General features: G+C 41.2%; 1 protein-coding gene and 1 long non-coding RNA gene across 10 annotated transcripts in view; one reads left to right on the plus strand and one right to left on the minus strand.

Annotated features, from left to right (window-relative positions):
* Positions 1-11686, minus strand: part of LOC140510320 (uncharacterized) — a 97648-nt gene extending 85962 nt beyond the window's left edge. The window contains exon 1 of the long non-coding RNA XR_011969191.1: positions 11302-11686. This is a non-coding gene — a long non-coding RNA (uncharacterized lncRNA). The remainder of the gene's footprint in view (positions 1-11301) is intronic.
* TPRG1 (tumor protein p63 regulated 1) overlaps positions 1-23637 on the plus strand; it is a 290596-nt gene that overhangs the window by 183792 nt on the left and 83167 nt on the right. For all 9 annotated transcript variants that reach the window (XM_072618834.1, XM_072618840.1, XM_072618836.1 and 6 more), the window contains one exon: positions 22033-22209. In XM_072618834.1, the coding sequence (XP_072474935.1) occupies positions 22033-22209 (177 nt within the window). The remainder of the gene's footprint in view (positions 1-22032; positions 22210-23637) is intronic.

A 23637-nucleotide genomic window follows, 5' to 3' on the forward strand; every position in this document is an offset into this window, starting at 1 on the left:
GGCAGCAGGGGAGAGGAGATGATATTATTCTAGGGAAGATTTGGACTCATTACCTCCATGACCATGGGCAACTCTCCGTGACTCAGTTTCCCCATTTGTAAAATGGGCACAAGAATAGTGCTTACCTGAGCCAAAGAGCTGTTTTGAGGATTAGCTGAGTGGACTTTGTAAATGTTAAAGTGCTATAAAAATGCCAACTAGCATTGTTCTTTTGAAACTCAAAGGTCTTTTATATAAAATTTGTTTTCCATTTTTCCCTTTAGTGAATGGAGCACAAGTCACGCTATCTCCTTTCGACAAATAGAGAGATTGAGGCATGCTGAAGGCTACCTTTCAAATCAGTAGTCATGCTAGGAATAGAATGATCCACTGCCTTAGGGAGAGCAAGGGGTGGACAGGCACTAAACTAGATAGACCTATCTCAAAAGCTCCGAACTGCAAGAGTCATGAGGGGCGGCATGATGGGAGACCATAGACAGGTACTCCCAGCACTCCATCTGGTTTCAGTTGCCCCTAGTTAAATGAATATTTGTGGTTGTCTGCATGAGATTTCCCCTTGAACTCAACCAGTCCTTGAAGTCAGACTGGAAAAGCACCCAGCAGTGGGTATTTTTTTTTCAAAGCCTAGCAACCAGTCTCTCAACCAACACAGACACTGGCACCTCAAACACAAGGATTAACACAGGCTTTCATGGGTCAGAAACAGCAGAACTATTAATATCCACACTCCTGGATCTTCAGCTCTGGGTTTTCATTGCAAGTACCCAGCCCCAGCTTTTGAAAAATTAAAAATAAAAGTGCAAGGGTGGTTGATATGTCTGCTCAGTCGCCTCCTTCCCTCCACCCTCTCTCCATTTATCTCACAGATAGTCCTGATTACTTTGCCAGACATTTCGCTGAACCCACTGAAATCATGACATGAGCAGTGTCTCATTAGAGGGTACAGGTCCCACTGAAATCCCCCAACCCTCAGCTGCAGCTTCCTGCTCTGCTGGCTCTGGGTGGACTTGCAGACACAAGTTATTTGGTTGTTTACGGAGCAGAGGGGTGGTTCCCGAGGCTTGTATTATTTTAGGAATTCAAAAACAAACAAACAAGTTTCAACTTAACTTTCTACTAGTTTAATGGTTGTAGGGTGGAGAGGGGGAAGCTTCTGGCTCTTTCCCAGTTCACTGAGGGTCTGAGGGGGCGGGGGTGGGGTTGGTTGGGATGAGCAATGGAAGCATTCTTCTCATCTGCCCAGGCACTTTACCGTGGGACAGAAAGTCTGGAGACAAATCAGATTAACTCCGAAGTAGACAAGCAGGCCCCATTCTGCCACCCCTGGCTGATCTCCACACTTCCATTGCCACCATTTTAGAATCTTCTTTCTCCGCAACTACTTTGGCACTGTTCTTGGAGAATGTCTGTCATTTAGTGATGTGCTTCTGAAGGAGAGGGAAGGTATCATCATGAAGTTCAGGAAAGGATTGGGCCTACCTGCAGTGTAGAGTCTAAGATCGTGAGGGCAAGTCTAAGAGGTGAGGAGTCCTGACTGGCTCCTACCAGACTGTGGGGCATTTTCCTTTACGATAAAATGTAGTACCAGGGTAGTCCTCATTCCTTCTCTATGTCCTTCAATCAGAGCAGCTAGGTGGTACAGTGGATAGAGCACCAGTGTAGGAGTCAGGAGGACCTGAGTTCAAATCTCACCAAAGACACTTGACACTCACTAGCTGTGTGACATTGGGCAACTCACTTAACCCCAATTGCCTCATCCTACATCATCTCCAGTCATCCTGATGAATATCTGGTCACTGAATTCAGATGGCTCTGGAGGAGTAGTAAGGCTGATGACCTACACAGCCCTCCCTCACTCCAAACAAAGTCAAGTGCAAGTCATGTCATTATTTCTCTGATGGCATGGTCTTCTTTGGCAATGAAGGACCAACACAACCTTCAATCAGACCAGCCAAGTAGGGACCTACTCAAAAGGTCTGCAGAATGCCCCTGGCGTTGACCTCAGCCTAGTTTGTGGTTTAGCCATATCAGTCAAGAGCATCTGGTAGTTTTCATAGATCATTCAAAGAACATCGTCCCATATGCCTGCTCCATGGGAGAATACTGGAATGTCATTGAAAGCTCAGGCGCAATGAAGATCCTGTTTGATGACTCTCTGTCCCCAAATGCAGTTCAGCCCAGATTCAACCACATCTAGCATCCTCCAAAGCTTCTAAGCATTGCAGAAATCAGGGTGCAGAGGGAGAGACCTAACAAGACAATAGTTACAGCAATATTGCTACCAAACAATGAGTAAACCTCCATCTTTCATTAAAAATATTACACAATTTATATCAGTTTTATTTCTAAATATATCCTTCCTCTTTCCATACGTTGAGAGCAATCCCTTCCATTACTGAATAAAATAGTAGAATAATCATTTTTAATTAATTAAAAGAAAAGACAAGGGAAGTAATTCAATAAGACCAAGCAACCCAACAACTGTGTCTGGAAGATATGTGGGACTGTGAATCTTCATAGCCCCCTCTCCCTACAAAAGAAGGCAGGAGTTGCTTTTTCTCAACTCTTCTTTGAGGTCAATCTCCCCCAACTGAATCGGCAGGCTTGGAAAGTCTGTCCATGGAGGCCTTCTCCCTGCCTGTGTTGTGTCACCAGGACCCCGAGATGTGTAACTGTTTACCCCCATGGTACTTGCCACCTGCTGCCTTGCTTCTCTTTCTGTCTTAGTCAGTAACCCCTCTAAGGGGAGGGTCTGTCTTAGTGACCTTTCTGTTTCCCATATGTCCCAGCACCAAGCACATGTAGATATTGCTCAGTAAATACTCGGATTCTTAAAAGTTCCTCTCACCTCATTCATTTCGGATTGTGCTCCCAAATGGGTTGCAGACTGCATCTCATATTGTGCAACTCTTGTACATGCCTTCCCCAAATTTTGCTACAGGGGGATTGTCCAATGGATTGAAGACTTTCTTTGTGTCCCCCCTCCCAATATTATGAGAGTACCAGTGGAGAGTTGTGGATCTTCTTCACTTTAGGCATTTTCTCTTCCATCATTTAGTTCTTTGATGAAATCCTGTAGCTCTGTTCTTTCTCAAGATTATACATTGGCAAGGCACTGGTGCTTGCTCACTCCTCCCATGTATCTCACCACTACCCTCTGTGGGAGGCTCATATTTTGTTCTTCAGAGTTATTGTTATTCTAGGACTTACTGCTATATAGTAGCAACCCCCAAAAGATATTTGTTTTGGAAACATAAGCCTTTGATGTTATGAGAGGTCCGGTTTCAGAGTAAAAGTACTCTGCAATTTCCTAAATCAGTTCAGCCTGCTTTGTTTCTTCTTTTCAGCTTTTAATATGTATAGTCTATCTCAGATATAAATAGATAGAGAGATAGATAGAGAGAAATATCTAGATATGGATATATACATGTAGACAGAGAGAGATATCTAGATATAGATCTTTCTGTCTCTGTCTCTGTCCCTGTCTCTCTGTCTCTGTCTCTGTCTCTCTTTCTCTGTCTCTCTCTCTCTGGTTAAAATATGGACAATTGACATTCTTCAAACACTTGACTTTCCCAAAAATTCTTTGGAGTGATTACAGTTTTCTTTTGGGAGGCTCTACAACATTTGGAGGCTTGATATAACCAGCAGAATGTTCTTCACAGATAAGATTATCTGAAGGATCCCACAAGTCACAGGAAATCCCTCTTCAATTTGGTCTTGTGCTAGATCTTATTCGCTGCAATAGTGAACATCTTTGATAAGCATGAATTTCCCTTTTTTATTCTTTATGATTATTATCAAAGGGTTACTTATTTTGCCACTTCATCCGAGGCATCCTGAATGACCTTGGTGCATGGATGAGAGATCCTTATTGTAAAAGAGCCTGTAAGGTTATAGTTTATCCTTTCAAGTGGAGTCTTTCTTTTTCTTAATAATCAGCATCAAAAAATGTACAACAGGATTTTATATTCTCTACATCTTTCAGGCAATCAATAACTGTAATATCCACAGCTGAATATTTTTTGTGTATATCCTATTAAATATCCTCCTTAAAGATGCCCTCATTTTGTGTATCATAAAGATTATTTTGATAATAAATGCTATTTTAGGATAGACATATAGGTTGGTAATTTATTGTGTTTTTTCAATTACCATTTTTGTTATTGAAATTGTATTCTTTCCATGCCTTTGGTATCTCCTATTCTAAGAAACTTTCAGATGAGAAAATCAATATCCTCACAACTGTATCACTTCCATCATGGATCTCCTTTATTTTAACTAATCTTGCCTCTTCTCTTTATTATACTTAGGGATATTCCTACTTTTTTCTCTAGGAAACTCAGGGACTATGAAGTCAGGTTCTATGTGTGGTGGTTTCACTATCCTTGAAGAAAAACACACTAACTTTTAAAAATGTTTTTGGCAAATCTTTTCCACTGTTTTTTATCGTTCTCTATTTCCATTTTTATTGGGTGTCCACTGCTGGATGACTGTGTAGTTTTATATCTTCCAAAGCTTTCTTTAGACTGGTTTTATTTTCCATTGATTTTTTTTGCTTTATGAGATGATACTGTTCATAATTGTATATCATCTTTCTTCATAGTATTTTACAGACAAGTGCATAATCTTACCTAGTCTTGTGTCTGGCAGCTTTCTCTCTGTTTATCAGTTCAAATATTTGCTAATCATGGTGCTCTCTGGTTTTTTATTCTCCTTGTAGCACTAATTCACATGTTAGCACCAGTTCTACTGTTCATTTCATATATACACATAAATATGCGTATGTGTGTATGTATGTATGTATGTGTGCATGATATCTTGTTTAAATATGGTTCACTTCAGGCAAAATTTTTTCCTCAAGGATATTATTTCTTCTTGATTATTATAAATTCTATCATAGCTCTGATAAAATCAACATTACATGCATGTGAAAACGTTATTCTAAGAAATGACCTGTCATCCTCACCAGAATGCCAAAAGAACGTAAGATGCATACATAAAAAGAATGAATCCCTGCTTTAGATATTGTACAGTGAGGAAACACATTTAAGGAAAGGAAAAGAGTTATTTAAGGACACAGGGGTGGTGATTACAGATAACAGTTCAAAGGCAGTATACTATAGTGGAAAGAATTCTAGATTTAGAGTCAGAAAAGTCAGATTAAAATTTAGGCTCTGAAATCCTGGACAAATCACTTTATCTCTCTAAACCTCACTTCTCAATTAGAAATGAAGAGAGTAGGACTCAAAGATGTCTCAGGTTCCTTGTCCCTCTAAATGTGGAGATTTTTTTTCTCTTATCTTTACTTTCCTTGGGATATAAGCTCATCAATAGAATCTCTGGTTCAGAGGATGGATATTTTGGTCATTTATTTGCATGATTCCTAATTGTTTTCCAAAATCTTTGCACTGATTTCACATCTCCTCCAACAATGTATTAGTGTGCTTCTTCTTCCACAATTCAATCCAAAAATGACTACTACCATTTTTGTTATCTTAGTAGAGTGTGAGATGAAGGCTCTGAGTGTTTTTGATTCACATTTCTCTCATTATTAGTTTTGTCTTGTTAGTTTGATTTCTAAAAGTGTCTCAAACCCTTCATTACTACTGAACATTCATCTTTGGTGCTATATAGTACAAGGTATGGCAGACATGCAGATTAGGTAACCCTGGGCTAGATCCTAAGCTCTACTGCTTTTTGGAACGCATTTTTCCACTCCCTCTCCTGTTTCTCTAATGTTTTTTACTTTGCACTGAAATTTTTCTCCTGATGACTTATAGTTGTTTCCCAATGGCATTTTTAAATTTGACCACTTTGTATCTCAGTTTGTATTCCTTCCTTCCTTCCTTCCTTCCTTCCTTCCTTCCTTCCTTCCTTCCTTCCTTCCTTCCTTCCTTCCTTTGTTGGATGTTATCTGTGAAGTCTTTCAACTGGAATTTCATTTCCTATGCTTAGAAGTTCAAGGCAGTTCTCTTCTATTATCTTCTTATTTTTTGGTGTTAAGGCTTTTGTTTTGCTTGTTTTTATCCTGTCATATTCTTCTGGGAGACTTTTGAGACTTTGGCTGTCTCCGTGTTTCCTGTCTTTGAGTTCAGTACATTTTACTTGCACAGTGAGCATATTTTCATTTAATGTTATTGCTTTTTGATTGTCTTCCTCTTGGTTGTCCGTCAGTTTTGTGAATTTGCATTCCCAAGCTATTATTTTCTCTCTGTTTCTTTGCTAAGGCTTGGCCTTGCAAAATCATTTTCTTCCCATTCTGCTCTCCTAATTCTAATTTCTCTTTTAGATACTGAAGACCAGCATGTTGTGGTTGTATATTCTCCTCAAATTATACAGGGTCCAGCAAGTATTGGATCAGGGTCAGTGAGCTACAAGTTCCTGGGTCTGGGAGGATATTTTTTTAACCTAATTTAGGATTTTGGTGTCCTAGACCATGGAAACAGCTGAAGCTGCTTTATATTTGACTCAAGATTTTTTTTTGTTTGGAGAGGGTTGAGAATTTTTGGGAATTGGAGGTCTGTCATCCTCTTGCTGCTCCTGTGACCCAGAAATCTCTGCTCTTAATAAATTTGAGACACTATTACTATATTTTCTTTATGGTCTCTGCATTTAAAAAAATATGAGGGTCAAGTGAAGTTCCAACCAAAGGACTCGAAAATGTAACCCATGAGAAGAGTTTAAAAAATATTGGAATATCTCAACTGAGAAGGTGTTAACGGTTTTATAGAAGATCAAAGGAAATTAATTAAAGGAAAAAGGTTCATAGGTTTTTACTTGGCTATGTTTGAGTAGAAAATCCAATTGTATCAATTAATTAGATTAATTTGAGGCATCAAATTTATATTTCTGAACTAACTAGTTATGACTCTCCTCACTCTTGTAAATGAAAAAAAAAACTGCATTGAACAAATAGTAGAAAGAACCCTGGATTTGGGGGTCAGAATGCATCACTTGAAATCCCAAATAATTTACTTATTACCTGTGTTTTGGCAGTGCATTCAAAGAATGGAGAATATCCAGTACAAAGGCAAGCAGGTGTTGTATCTGAGGAAGAGTGAAGTCAGTTTGATCATACTGTATGGAACATGAAGAGGAATGACATGTACTAAGGCAGAGATTGAACTTCCTGTTTACAAAGTGCAACTAGCATCTTCTGCTTAATCAAGCTCCCACTATTTACCTTGCCAGAAGCTAGTACAGTATATTGAATAGCAGCAACCTTTTTTTGAGTTCTTTTTTTTTGAGCTTTGAGAGGTGTAATGAGTAGGTGAGTGGTGCTATTTTCTAGGAAGCCATGATGGAGGGTCGCATCCAAAGGTATGCTTTCCCTCCTTGCAGATTCCCACCACCTCAGCAGAAGACTCATTTCTTCCCCAGTGTAACAACTCTCCCCATATCCTGCCTTGAAATCCTCTGATGACAGCCATGGCCTATGGAATAACAACTCCTGGGTCATTCAGTCATGATCCTGTTGCCTCAGCACCATTTTCCTTTTGAATGGAATTTATAATCATCACATACCCCACATCACAGGGAAATTAAGAAAGTTCATTGTCATTTTGAAGTATTAGAGAAAGGAGGTTTATTATCAGAGCATAAGTCAAAAAATCCTCTTTAAAATAATCGACTAGAAATTTCTCAGTAACCGATAAGTTAGTCCCTTTCTCTCTGCAGAAGTTAATGGTTCTGCAACATTGTGGGTTATTCATCTACTGGATAAAGTGACCTCAAAGGTCTCTCACTTCCCTACCATTCCAAGAAACAATTACATGTCACTCTCTCCTGTGAGGCTGCCAACAGAGCTAAGAAAGAGTGAAATTTCCAAATCCTAAAATCTGCATGAGTGAATGGAGGGCTATCTGTGATTTCTTAACTCTCCATTTCAGACAGATAAACTCACTGCCCCAAATGAATTTAATAAAACTTGATACAATTAGGTTTACTATTCAAAGACAACTGATGAAAACTGCATAAGCCTTGTTCATTTCATTAATAGAGTCCTCTCGGCAATACTTGAAATCTTCTCAGTTGGGCTTGAAGAGGAGAGAGAGCCAGGTTTGTGCTGGCCACCTGAACTGTCCAGAGAGAAGGCTACAAGCAGGCTGCCTGAGGCTGTGGCAGGGATAGCCTGTCAGCTGTTGCCCTCTGCTGGTAAAAGTTCTGTATTCCTCTGGAAGCTTGGAGGTTCACCACTATTATGAGAATGCCTGGACTGAGATATGCTCCCTACACACTTTTTTTTCTCCTGATATGTTTGAGGATGATGTCAAAGGAGATAAAGAGATAGTAGGAGCAGGGGTTGATAGGAATGATGGGAACAGTCTCCTGTGGGAGGAATGGAGGGGGTTCCAGTTCTTACCAGTGTAGTTCTGCAAATACACAGGACACAAAACCTCAGGGTACAATTCAGAATTATAGAATCTCATAAACTCAGTTTAGGAAGGGGCCTCTGTAGCCAGCCATTCCAACCTGGACCAGAGTAGGTATGCTCTCTACATCATCCCTGACCAAAGGTCTTCCCATGAGGGACAACCTGCTGCCTCCTGGGATAGTCCATCCTGAATTTCCATTGCCTCATTGGATGAAGTCAGAAATATGAGAAAGAATCTGTGGAGTGAAATTGGGTGGGGTGCAGATCTGAAGCTTGTCTGTGTCTGCTTAACCTCGGTGAAGGTTCCTGGGAAGGAATATTGGACCCTAAATGTGAAAGGCTTTGAATACCAGGAAAAGGAGTTGAACCTTTATTTGGTAGGCAATGTGTGTGTGTGTGTGTGTGTGTGTGTGTGTGTGTGTGTGTGTGTGTGTATGTGAGGGGAGGATGCAATGTTGTTTGCCTGAGTAGGAATGTGATCCAAACAGGGTGTCATAAGCCTTGTCCACTTCAGGAAGCAAAGTTTATAGAGGGGAGAAACTGGAGGCAGGAGGACCATTTCCAATTAATGATACATGTACCAGGCAATAGTTTGGGCAAAAAGATGTCTGTATCAAAATGGTGGCTATTTTGATGGAGTAGAGTGGAGGGGCCAGATAAGAGAAAAAGTGGAAGGAGAAAAAATGGAACTGGCAACTGATTCAGTGTGTGTGTGGGGGGGTAGCAGTACAAGCTCTCAGGTGCCTCCCAGGTGGCTAGCTTGTGTGATTGGAAAGAAAGTGGCACTACAGTAGAAAGAAAAGAGATGATGGGAAACAACAAGGTTTGAGGATAGAACAGGAGTCCAGAATTTCATGTGATGAGGTTTCAAAGTCATCAGGGACATCGAGGCAGAGAGGCCTAAGAGGTGGTTAGAAATGTGAAACAGGAAATCTTGGGAGAATTTGGGGCAGGATGGGCAGTGGAGCTCTTTGAACTGGCTGAAACAAAGGCCCAATAAAGACTGCCAATGAATGCAAGGAAGGATAGAGAAAGATGAGAAGAGGGCGCAAGATGAACCTTCTGTGTCTTAGGGCTGGGAGCCGGATTCAAGGCAGGAGGAAACACGGGGAGAATGCAAACTGTGAAAGTGTATACATGGAAGCCAAAGAGAGACATGGCACTAAAGAAGAAAAGGGGGTCAGTAGCATCTGAAGTCACGTCATTAAGAAGGAAGATGGAGTTGAGCATGCCAGAGACAGCCAAAAGATGAGCTATTGCCAGGAAGACAGAGTACAGACAGACTTTCCTTACATAACCAAGGTGTCCTTGACAGGCCTTCTGTGAAGCACATTTCTGTGAATCAGCGACTATTTGAAAGGCACTCAGGGCTGATTATGTAATAGAACTTGTTGAAGACTCATTAGTGAAATGGAAAATCCTGCAGCAAGGTGGCTTTGGTGATTGGTGACCCAGCGACAGATTTCCCTGATACATGTTGGCAAAGTCCTGGGGTGAAAACTGCACCCACAGAAGTAAATCGGCAGCAGCTTCCTGGAGTGTGGCCTTTGGTGGCCTGCTGTGATTTCAGGATCCAGGGTATCCTTTCCAAAGCTTCTGCTTGGAGGTTTAGAATTGAGAGTCATATCACTGACACCAGGTGCATGTTTGCCTAAAGGGGACACACTTGGCATAGCCTTTGCCCTACTATGTTATGATACTCACTATGGTGAAAAGGTCCTACCTTTCCCTTTTCCAGTTCCAAAGAGAGTTGCCTGGGATGAGGAGGGTTGAAGAAAGTAGAAGAGTAAGACTCAGATACCTTGTCCAGGATCATGTGACAGTACAAACAGAGGGAGATTTGACACCAGGACTTTCTTATTCCAAGGCTGGTCTCTACTTACTGCCCAATATTATCCCTCACAATATGATATAGATAATTAAAACCTCTTAACTTAGATATTTTGCAGCTTCAGGGCATAGCAGTGAAAGGTTTTGTCTAATCTATGGATGCCTCTTTACAAATACCCCTGTGCTTCTCTCTTAAATCTGTAGGCTTTAACTTTCTCATTTATGAAAGATGGGATTTGAATGAGATGGAAGAGTTTCTAAGATGCTTCCAGTATACCAGGAAATGATCATGAACTGTGTGATGCCCTTTTTCCTAAAAAGGATCTTTCAGTATGATCTTTGGCAGGAACTGGCGGCTTACACTTTACCAGGGTCTTGGAGATGAAATAGAAATGTCATCAGATATGGGACAAAGAGGGTTCTGGGTCAGGCTGTTGTTCAGTTGTTGCAGGTACATCCAATTCTTTGACACTTCATGACCCCATTAGGGGTTTTCTTGGCAAAGATATGGGAGTGGTTTGCCCTTTTCTTCCCCTCCAGCTCATTTTACACATGAGGAACAGAGGCAAACAGAGTTAAGTGACTTGCCCAGGGGAACACAGGTAGTAAGTGCCTGAGGCCAGATTTGAACTCATCCACTGCACCCCCTAGCATCCCTGAACCAGAGACTAAAAGTTGGAAGGGACCTGCAAGATCATCTAGGTCAATTTTCTCAGTTTACAGATGAATGAAGGGAAATGGTAAGACCTTACCATGTAGAAAGCTTTACGGAAAGCTCTAGGAACACAAATAGTAAAAAGTGGGGCAGTCTCAGTGCTCAAAGAACACTCCCACCTCTGATGGGGGTTGGGAGACAACACCACGTAAAAGGATGTTCATTTACCAGACAGATGGAAAAGTCTAGAAGTCCTAAGGGAGCAGAAGTGTAGAGGATTGTGAAACCCAGGGTTGCATTAGGTCAGATGATAGTACTGGGGGACCAGAGGATAGAAGCAGGCTCAATGGTAAGGTCTAAAACATTTTGGGACACAGAAGCCAAACAAATGTATGAGAGGAGGAAGTATACCCCCAGGGGTGTTAGCATATGCCCCTACCTGTTCAGAAGTCATTGGCCAGAGGTCACAGAGGTCGCAAGCAGCCAGAGTGTGATGAGAGCCAAGTTTCTGAGACATTTAATGTCCATCAAAGCAGGCTGCTTCTCTTGGTGGTCTTTAGAACCACTTCTGGAGGGCTTGGATGCTCTGATTTCTAGATCATCTAGTGACACTGTGATTCTGAAAGTCTAGGATTCTAAGGGCCCTTTCTGATCCCTTTGCTGGCTGCATCAGAATTGGCATAGGTGTCATAGAAACAGTGTTCATATTTGTGTGACCTTCACCATGGTAACAATTTACATTCTGGTCATCCACAACCAAGCTGAGATCTCTGAAAAGGCCCTTTTGTTGTTTGCCATTGGCAAGTGAACAGTTAGCCAAAGGAGAGCAGGAAGTGAACACCCCATTCATTCCTCTTCCCCTCTCCCCCTGCCTTAGAAAGGCACTGTCTACCTGAATACCAGGTGGGCCCATTCTTCCTCTATGGTTGAAGATTCTAGACTTGGAACTGAATGGGACTGGAGAGGCCACCAAGGTTAACCTTTTCATCTTGTAGAGGAAGATGCCTAAGGAGAATGGAGGCAACTTGGCCAGGGACTTATGACCACTAAGTATCTGAGACAGCCCTAACTCAAGGTTTATATGCATATTCTATCCACTGAGACACCTAGCTGCCTAAGAGCAAATGGGAGAGGCAAGAGTTGAACCCAAGTCTTTTGACTACAAATCTAAAGCTTTCCACTGCACTACCATTTTGGCTTATGTTCACTCACAGTATCAAGCAGTGAGGCTCTATAAAAAGTGGTTACACCCTAAGCTATTGGGGGAAAATGGGGTGACTCAAGTCTAAATGCACCAATAAATAAACAACCCAGAGACTCAAGCTACAGGCTCACAGCTATTTATAAGCTAGTGGTTTAATCTGATTCCCACATTCCCCATATGTAAATTAGGCGGAGACTGTGTCAAAACAGAGCCCCCGTGTTCCTAAAAAGAATTCTTTCTTTCCTGAATTCTTTACCTTTTGAAAATAAATCTCATTATAAATCAAGGAAATGTTCTATGCAGACCTTTTAACTTGTGATTGACTTTCTTTTGGATGGAAACGAAATCTGGTTTACCAGACTGCTGCTTCCAACTTGTTGCTAAGTAGATACAATCTATTTTGGGTGATGCAAGAAGCCATTTGATAGGACATGCCAAGTTCAGAAAGCTCTTTCTTGTCAAGACCAAGTAGGTTCAATAGAGGATTGACAAATACTCCTTTTGCTCCCCACTCACACCCCTCTTCCTCTCTGGTTGATCACTTATTGGCATCAGACGTTTGAGGCAGGAATGGTCACCTCGAAGGGCTCTTATCTGTATGACCCCATGGAACATCCTAAAGAAAAGAAAAATAATCTGGTGGGTGAGCCTGAGCTTTCCTTCTGGAAGCTCAACAATTTCACCCTTCGGTGATTTAGAAACAACCAAGCTTAACACTGAGCAAAAAAAGAATGAATGAAAGTGGGGAGCTACCAGATGGGCAACAACCAGGCTTGGAGTGGAAGGTGCTGGGGAAGCAGAAGTCCCAGAATTCCCATCTCCAAGTGAGGGTTCATTTAGTATCATTAGCCTTAGGTACAAACAAGTCCTAATGATAGGTCATCTGAACAATGTTCACTGTGACTAGCAGGCAGTAGGCCCAGGCTGACAGAAAGAGGGAACCTGCCAGTGAGACTGAATAAGGCCTAGCCTACCATTGCTGCTTTCATTGAGTCCAGCCAACAGACTCAGAGGAAGGAGTTTAATGTGGAGACAGGAAGTTGGTCAATAAGGATTTATTAAGTGTCTACTGTGGACTAAGTACCAGGAGCACCAAAAAAGGCAAAAAAAAAGTCCCTGTCTTTAAGGAGCTCAGGGTCTAACTCACAACATTTAAATAATGAGGTGTGTGTTGTGTGTACATACACAATATAATATACAGGCATATATATGTACATGTGTATACATGCATTTATACATATAGCTATATACATATATACACATACATACATGTGTATGTGTGTGCATATGGAGAGACTGACAGAAATATAGAGAGCAATACGGATATAGATATATAGCTATACAGTATCAATGGAAGGTCATCTCAAGAGAAGCTACACAGGTGGTGGAGGACCAGGAAAGGACTCCAGAAGAAATTTGGAGCTGAGACTATGGCAGTGGGAAGAGGAGGAGGGCAAGCATTCCGTGGAGGACACAGATAATTCCAAAGTTCCAAGTCAGGAGAGGGAGGGTATTGTTCGAGGAACAGCATGTGGGGCCAGTTTTGCTGGACCATAGAGGACTGAATATATGAAGTATATGAAGACTGGAAATGGAGGCTGGGGTCAGGTTGGGTAAGACTTTACATGACAAGCCTTCTATTTGATTCTAAAGACATTAGGGAACCACTGAAAGGTGCTGGGTGTGAAGGTAACATGTGGTTTGGGAAAATCCCACGAGAATAGGAGCATAAAATGGATTAGGGAAGGGAAGAAACTAGAAGCAGAACTACTAATAAGGAATATCGTGTAATAGTGCAAGTGGGAAGGGATGAGGGCCTGAACTGGATGGTGGTCATGGGAATAGTGAGAAGCATTTGATGAGGGATTGCCAAGGATTGCTGCCTAAGGGGCAGGGCAGGGGAATTGGATAAGCATTCACTAAACCCCTACTGTGTGCAAGGCATTGGACTTACAAGGATAAAAATGAAATAGCCTCTGTCCAGTAGAAATAACTATTCTTGCATAGAACATAGTATGCAAAGATATTATTTAAGGATAATGGGAACACAATCCCCACCCCCAAATTTTGCACTAAAGTTCTATTTCCTTGTTTATAATATGTTACATTCTTCTTATCCTCATACCGCTTCCATGGGCCTTATTTGTCTCTCATTATTGATCATTTACTGATGGTTGTTGCATGCCTTGTGGCTATAGAAGAACATCCACATTCTATGGGTATCATTAACGGGAAGGCTTTTGTTTCAAGAGGTATATATGTATGCGTACACATACATATATACACATATGCAAAAATAGTGCTTGGACTGTATATATTAAATATATGTACTTTTTGTTCAGTCACATTTCAGTCATATCCAACTCTTTGTGACTCCACTTGGGGTTTTCTTTGCAAAGACACTGGAGTGGTTTGCCATTTCTTTCTCTGGGTCATTGTACAGATGAGGAAACTGAGGCAAACAACGTTGTATGACTTGCCCAGGATCACACAGCTAGTAGGTGTCTGAGGTCGGATTTGAACTCAAGAAGATTAACCTTCCTGACTCTAGACCTGGTGCTCTATTCACCACACACACACACACACACACACACACACACACACACACACACGTCAACATTCATTCAATATGTGCTTCCTCTGTTCCAGACACAATGATACCAAAAGAGGACAAGCATATTCCCTGCTCCCAATGAACATACATTCCAATGTGGTACATATGTAAATATCTAGTTGCATACACCGCATTTAGTAGAATTCCTGCCATTTAGGTTAACCAATGCTGGAACATTTGTGCTTTTGCTAATGTAGATAGGTAGTATCTCCTCTGACAGACTGCAGCTCTACCTCCCATTATTAATATTCTTTGTGCATCATCATGACTGAAAATCAACCAAACAAAAAAGCACTATCATACCATAGCTGACCATATGTGGAGCTTCTCTGACCTTGGTGAAGCTGATCCTCAAACATACTTGTACTCATACCCAGGCCCTTTCACAATTGGCTACAGTTGCTAGGGCAAGAGTGCTCTTGGCTGTGTTGTCAGGAGATGGTAGTCACACTCTAACACTTTGGGGCATCAGAGGAAAACTTCAGTATGAGGTTAACCTTAGTGCCATACAAAATGTCAGCTGATGTTAGGACTGATTAAACAAAGATGGAGAGAGTCTTATGGACCATTCTTTGTGTTGGGTGTGATAGAAGCAGGAGACAACATCCCTGTCTGCCAGGGAGCTGGCCATCTAGTTGGGAGACAAGATGTGCTTGCTCAGGGCAGTGAAGGAATCCAACAGTATTGTGTCTAAATGAATATAATTCTGTACATATAATTCTACATGGAGTATGGACAACCAAAGAATAATAAAATCAAAGAATGATCAGATGGTCTTATAATATTAAAGGAAGGCAGAAAGGATTTAGAAAAGGAGACATGAGTGCGGCTTCTAAAAATGAGGGCAGACTTTAGGGAATAGGTGAAATTTTCATAGAACCGCAAAAAAGCAGTAACATTAGCTCACTTTTCTATGTCCTCCCTACAGGATCTCTCCTTCCCCATCCTCTCAGATAAGTCTTTGTTTAATACTTTGCTGAGAAAATGGAAGCCATTCTCAGTGATCTTCCTCTTTCCCTCTTTTCACCAGCTTGACTGACAATTTTCTCTTTGATTCTTGTCTCCAAAGATGAGGCAGTCCTTCTCTTCCCCCAGGCCAATCCCATACAGATGGGTTTCCTTCTCCTGATGTCCAGCAGACTGCACCCACTATCATCCATTTCAGCCAATCTTTATTCTCCCCCTAGGTTTTATTATCTTTTTGGTTTCCCACAAACACATCCATGTCTCCCACATCCTTAAAAAAGGTTACTAGGTAATGCCATTCCTATTAGCTATCTCTCTGAATCTCTCCTTTCTGTCTCAAGCTCTTTGACAATTCTGTCTGCACTTATTAACTTCTTTTTTAATTTCCTCTCACTCATCTAAACCATTTTCGCTCTAATTTCTGATTTAATAATTGAAAGGACATTCTTTCTTACAAAATTACCAATGATTCCTTAATGATCAAATCTTATGCCTTTTTCTCAATTCTCTTGCTTCTCAACCATCCAAGAATTTGACACTGCTGACCACTGTTTGTTCTTGGAGACTCTCTCCTCTCATAGGTTTTGAGATACTTCTCTCCTTTGATTCTGTGTTAATATGTCTGAGCATTCTTTCTAAGCCTCCTTTGCTAAATTTTCACAAATATTTAGTTGACTGAGTGGATTAAAACTGCAAGTGATGGTGGGAATTGAGTGAACCATACTTAATCCATCTTGTGACTCAGTTCTGGAGCTAGCTCAGTTATCTTTCTATTCAGTTATAGGTCTAGTTCAAATTCTGCCTTGTGAAAAAATCTTTCCTCAACTGAAGGAATTGGGAAAGGACTTTGTTGTATTGTATGAACCCAACTCTGTTTTGCTGGGAAGCTAACCCCCTTTACTTGCTGCTTAGAGACCCTTGACTAAGGACTTTGGTTATGCTGACCAGAAATCCAGTCAGATCTGAAGACTGATGCAAGCAGTTTTCTCACAATTACACATCCCAAGTAACCCGTGTCTTTTCTGAAAACTGGCTCCATATTGATTAAGCAGTTATTGTTTCCATGTTCTTTTTTATTATTAAATGCAGACATTGAGGAAACTGGAACATCTCCTTTTTAATTTCAAGGAATTGCCACAGTTCACTTTTCCCCTCCTAATTTGGAAAATCTCTAATCTTTCCTCCAATGAAAAAACAGATTACTTAACCTTGTATTCTGGATAATTGTTTCTTTTAATTAATTAGTCTTATTTGAGCAATTATTTTAATGCATGAAAATTTGTCTTCTACTGTATTCTGGGTCTAGCCAGAATAGTTGAGGAGGCCTGGTCTCAATTTACCAACTGGAATTCATTGCTTAACAAATTGATACACTTGGGAGCTCAAAGTTTTGTTTCCTCAGGCATCCATCTTTCATCCACCACATTATCATGACTTTAACTACAGGAATACCCCAGTGTTCTGTCTAGGGGCTTCTTTTCTTTCCCCTCTATACTATCTGGCTTGGTGGTCTCACCATCTTCCATGGGTTCAATTATCACCTATAAGTAAGCAGATTGGTAAGATAAGTAAGGTTGGCAAATGAAGTCCAGCTTACTGTAGTTGGAGCTGGATACACCTTTTTCTGGAGCGGGTGCAGTGAAGGGGAGTGCCATAAAGCTGGTGTAGGTTTTGCAATAAAAACTAATCTAATAAGCAAGCTGGTATGCCTGCCAAAAGGAGTGAATGACAGGCTCACGACAATGTAATTGTCACTTGCAGGAAATGCCATGCCACTATCATCAGTGCCTATGCTCCCACCATGACAAATCCTGATAAAGTCAAAGAAAAATTTTATGAAGACCTAGAGACCCTTATTTCCAATGTACCAAAAGAGGACAAGCTTATAATCTGGGTGACTTTAATGCTAGAGTAGGCTCAGACTACCAGACTTGACAGAGAGTACTAGAGAGGAATGGAGTTTGAAACAGCAGCAGCAATGTTGATTTACTGCTGAAGACTTGTGCATCGTGTGACCTTCTCATCACCAACACTGTCTTCCATTTACCTAAGTGCAATAAAACTTCATAGATTCACGCAAACATTGGCATCTAATAGACTATGTGATTGCAAGGAGAAGAGACAGGCAAGATGTGAGAGTGACAAAGGCAATGTGTGATGCATAGTGCTGGACTGATCGTAGACTTATCCTCTCCAAGTTAAATATTCACATTCATCAAAAGCACCGCCACCAAGGCAAAATGACTACCAGAAGAATTAATGTCAACAAATTAGAGCTCTTCTCTGAGCATGAACAGTTTGTTGATGACTTGGAGAAAAAGTTGAGCCAACACACAGTTGGCAACAGTGGAACAGAAAAGGACTGGAAAGCTCTCAGAGATTTGATGTAAAGCATTGTATTTGAGCATCTGGGTCAGAACACTTGCAAACACCAAGACTAGTTTGATGAAAATGATGAGGAAATTCAGAAACTGCTAAATGAAAAACAAGAACTCCATAGGATTTACCAGTGGGATAGTTCATCCACCTCTAAGTAGGCAGTATTTAATTCCATCAAAAGCAAAGTACAAGCAAAGCTTAGAGAGATGCAGGATTCCTGGTTCAGTAAAAAGGCAGATGAAATTCAGTTTTATGCCAATAGTAACAGTCCAAAGTGCTTTTATGATTCCCTGAAAGCTATTTATGGAGCAAAACCCTATGGTGCATCACAATTATTCAGTGCTGATGGAGTCACATTGATTACTGATAAAGATATCCTAGAAATATGGGCTGAACACTTCCATAGTGTTCTCAACAGACCATCATTAATCAATGCTGAAGCCATTGACCATTTACCTCAGGTTGAGATCAATCCCTCCTTAGCTGAACTTCCAACTGAAGAACAGGTTCTGGGGGCCATCAGGATCTTTTCATGGGGCAAAGCACCTGGTGCTGATTCTATTCCAGCTGAGATTTACAAGGTAGGGGGATCATTGCTCATGCAAAAGCTGACTGAAATTTTCCAGGTAATATGGAAAGAAGAGGTTATCCTTCAGAAGTTCAAAGATGCCTCCATTGTCCATCTCTGTAAGAGTAAAGGGAATAGATTGTCCTGTGACAATCACAGGGGAATCTCTCTCTAAGTCACTGCTGCCAAAGTTCTTACTAGAGTCCTCCTTAATAGGCTGATCCTTCACCTGGAAGATAGTAACACACCTAAGAGTCAATGTGGGTTCAGAAAGAGCCAAGGAACAGTCGCTATAGTGTTTACTGCCTGACAACTCCAGAAGAAATGCCAGGAGCAGAACAGAGGTCTGTACACAACTTTTGTAGATCTGACCAAGGCCTTTGACACTGTTAGTCTTGAGGGCTTATGGAAAATTATGTCAAAATTTGGTTGCCAGGAGAAGTTCATCAATATGGTACATCAATTTTATGATGGCATATTTACCCTGGTTCTGGATAATGGACAATGCTCTTATGCCTTCCCAGTCACCGATGGAGTGAAACAGGACTGTGTGCTTGCTCCCATGCTTTTTATCATGATGTTTTCAGCCATGTTGACAAATACTTTCAATGAGGATGAACATAACATCAAGGTCAACTACCGTACTGATGTCAAGTTCTTTGATTTGAAAAGGTTACAAGATAAGACCAAAGTGGAGGGAGTGCATGATTTCCTGTTTGCAGATGATTGTGCACTCAATGCATCCACTGAAGCTGAGATGCAACAAAGTATGGATCAGTTCTCTGCTGCTTGTGCTATTTTTGGCCTAATAATTAACACCAAGAAAACACATATACTCCATCAACCACCACCACACCATCCATACGTAGAACTATTGGGTACAACAAATGGAGAAATTTTGAATGCTGTGGTTAAGTTCACTTACCTTGGTAGTGTACTTTCCAGGGATATACACATTGACAATGAGGTTGATGCACACATTGCCAGAGCTAGATCAGTGTTTGGGAGGCTCCAAAGAAAAGTTTGGGAAAGAGGAGGTATTAGACTGACCACCAAACTGAAGGTCTTCAGAGCTGTTGTGCTGACCTCATTGTTATATGCTTGTGAAACATGAACAGTCTACCAGTGCCATGCCAGGAAACTGAATCATTTTCATTTGAACTGTCTTAGGAAAATTCTGAGCATCACCTGGCAAGATAAGGTACCAAATACTGAAGTTCTTGCTTAAGTTGAGCTACCAAGTGCTTAAACTATGCTTCAGAAAGCACAACTCTAATTGTTCGAATGCAAAATGTACACTTGCCAAAAACACTATTTTATGGAGAACTCACATGGGGCAGGTAATCACATGGTAGCCAGAACAAATGATAAAAGGATACTCTCAAGGTCTCTCTCAAGAACTTGGATTTGACTGTGCAACATGGGAGACACTGGCACAGGACCACTCGTCATGGTGTGTCCACATCAGAAAGGGTGCTGTGCTCTTTGAGCAAAGCAGAATTGAGACAGCACAAAGTAAATGCAGGATGTGAAAATTTGGGATATCCACCCCAAATATTCACACAGACTATCTGTGCCCAATGTGTGGTAGAGTATTCCGAGCTCATATTGGTCTGATCAGGCACAGTCGGACACACTGAAGCTTCACTTTATCATGGTGATGTCATTTTGGTCCTCTTTGAAGACAAAGGACAACAACCAAGCAGATGTCACTGAAATCTTAACACTCAGTTTTAGTCAGTCTGTTTAGCTCCAGCCTCACATCACCAATTGCCTTGTACAATTTCAAACTAGATATCCACAAACATTTAGATTTTAAAATGCTCAGAACAGAGACTGTCTTGGTTCCTCACAAATACTCTTTCAATCTTGAGGAACAACCATCTTTGCAGCCTCACAGGTTCTGGACCTCAGTTCTTCATTCAGTTCTTCAGTTTGACTCATTTGACACATAAGAGGGCACTAGTCAGTGAGCCCAGCCCTTTCAAAGCTGTACAGAAAACTAGGCTACTTCAATCTCTAGACAGATTTGGAGCTTTGGCAGACATTGTGTAATCATGAATGGTTGAATGCACCTTCTCAGAAGAGTTGGTCTTATTAGTCAGTCCTCTTGCTTCCTGTTTCGTAAATAAAAATCAGTTGTCAGACCTTGTGGCTTCTATCTCCCTCTTTTTTGCCTCTGTCCCTTTCTCATTACTCACACAGACCCTCATTACCTCATTCCCACATTATTGGAACATTCTGCCATTGGGTCCCTCTTCCTCAAATTTTTCTTTCCTCTACTCTATCTTTTAAGACTTAGCAGTGCTTTCTTAAAGTACAGGTCTGACTATGTTAGAAGTCCACCCTCAGTAAACCACAGTGTTTCCTTACTCATTATTTGACATGTAAATATCTTTTCAACTTGGTCCCATGCTACTTTTTCAGCCATAATCCTCTCTGATTCCATAAATTTGTTCCCTTGGTGAACCACACTGCCTTCTCACTGTTATTTATCCAGGACCCTTTAGTTTCTGCCTCTATGACTTTTGATGGTTAGTCACCATGCCTGGGGGCAATTCCCTTTTCACTTCCCCTTATTGGATTCATTGATTTCCTTCAAGACTCAGCTGGAGTTTCTTTCTGCAAGAGGTTCTTCTAGGTTCCCCCAGTTGTCAGTGGCTTCTCTGCTCAGAGTGACCTCATGTCTGTTTGGTTTGTGTTCCATATACATCTATATGCATTCATGCTGTCTCTCTTGTTAGGATGTAAGGTCTTTGAGAGCAGAGCCCCTTTTGCCTTTTTCCTGGCACTCTCAGTGCCCAGCAGATTGTCTGGTATTCATCATATTTTCATTAAATGCCTGCTTACTGATTAAAACTCAACCCCAAGGCCTCTTCATACTTTTCCACCTGGGGGATGTTGTTGCCAGACAAGAGAACCCACAGGGACTCTAAGAAAGAGGCTCAACCTAGAACAAGCAAAATGCACTGTACAAGGACATGGCTTTCTCTAGGGACATGTTGACATGCAGGACTTTGGGACCTTAGGACTTCATACTCATCTGTGGTCCTTTGGAACTTCATTGGAACCCACCTCCACTCTCTGCCTCTCTTAGGTCAATACTGCATTAGGGTCAGGAGAAGTTAAGTCCAAATTTCCCCCTCACCACTGGTTTGCAGTGTAACTATGGGCAAGTCATGAGCTTTCTGGGCTTCTATTTTCTAGGTTATGAAATGGCAACAATTAAAAGCAATAAGGCTACATCACAGGTTGTTGCAAGGACCTAACAAGATAAATGGACGTCAAGTGGTTTCCAAACCAGAAAGATCCATAAAAATGCCAGATACCACAACATGACGCCTAGAGCTTTGTCAGGGATTGTTGGCTCCCACTAACCTTCCTCTTTGGGACAAGCTGGGTTATATTAATTCTCATTCTATCCTGTTGATCCCTGCAGAGTGGACCACTGGAACAATGAGAAGGAAAGGGTGGTGGCAATCACTGATAACACCTTGCTGATCTGCAAATATGACTTCATCATGCTCAGCTGTGTCCAGCTTCAACGCATTCCCCTGAGCAGCATCTGTCACATCTGTCTTGGCAAATTTGCCTTCCCTGGAACATCCTTGGATAAGTGAGTACTCTGTTCTGCTCCATGATGGTTGGGGATGGATGAGAGAAATGGCCAAATCTTTTATGGGAATCTAGAGAGAAACAAAATGGAAGCAGGTCAAGCTAGTGAAAAGATGAGATCAAGAATCAGAAAACCTTGAAACTAGAACTTTTCTTCTCATGAAATTATCCCACTTTGCTTAGTCATGGTTATGTGCTGATTGCTTCTGCTTCTTGTCTTCTAAAGTAGATGTCCTCCCTCCATTACTGTATTGTGTGGACATGAAAGGGAGGACCATATCTTTTATCTCTCTCACCTTTGACTCAGCCTGGATGTTGGAGAGGCTTGAGTTGTTTTTGATTGTGATAAAGGCTGCATGATCCCTTTTGAGTGATTTCCTGAGCTACTAAGTGAGGGACTGGACTAGTTCTCCCTAGTGTCCCTCCCAGAACTGACACTCTGGGTTCTAGGTTCAAAATGATTCAGCATTTTACATTCCACAGGAGAAATTTGCTATTGACTCTGCCTTTCTCAAATCTCTATTCTGAGGTCCCCTGTGACTCTGACATTCTTTATTCTGTGATAAAAAATCTCATCCGGCTTTGCCATTTTCTGTTCTATGTCCTAAGATAATTTTTTATTCTGACATTATGTGTGTATGTGTGTTCATGTGTATTGTGTGAGAGTGTGTATGTGTGAGTATGTGTGTGTGTGTGCTTGCATGTGTGTTTTCTAAGGAACTTCCTAAGTTCTAATACTTTCATCTCTATGTCTAAGTTCTTTTCTGTGCCAGCATTCTCATGTTCATGATCTATATCTTACGCCCATGCTCTATGTTCTAAGATGCCTTCTACTCAACATTTAATGCCCTAATATTCTTTTCTCTCCTGGCATTCTACGTTCTAAGGTCACTTTGAGGTCAGATATTCTCCACAGATTTTCACCAGAGTCTGTGAACTTGTTCTCTGCTTTATACATAAACAAATATCTCCATGTATGTATGTATATTTATATGCAAATGTATACATAGATGTCCACATTTCAGTTTAACTTATTTCCATGCTATTCCTCCAAATTCCACTTTGTGCACCAAAAAGCCCTCACCATTTTTGTGAGCATTAGCCCATCGCCTTCACCATCCAGCCAACAAGGTCCATATCTATGCCCCGCCACAACAGGTTAATAACTCTTGTTCTGGAATGCTTCCATGTAATGACCTCATGGCCCCAAAGGTGCAGTATTTCTTTTCTGCTCTTCTGTTTTCCCTTCATAGTATTGGAAAAGAGGATTAGCTTTGAGAAGGAAAAAGAGATTGCTACAGTCTCTGTGAGAATCGATATCTTGCTCTGTCTTCATTCTACTTTTCCTCCGTCCTCCAAAGCATTTTTATTCAGAAGGCATTACTGAAGAAAGCAGGGCCACATCTGGGGCTTTGTCGCCTGGAGTCTG

Source organism: Notamacropus eugenii, chromosome 6, assembly GCF_028372415.1.
Source record: "Notamacropus eugenii isolate mMacEug1 chromosome 6, mMacEug1.pri_v2, whole genome shotgun sequence".
In the NCBI taxonomy this organism is placed as follows: domain Eukaryota; kingdom Metazoa; phylum Chordata; class Mammalia; order Diprotodontia; family Macropodidae; genus Notamacropus; species Notamacropus eugenii.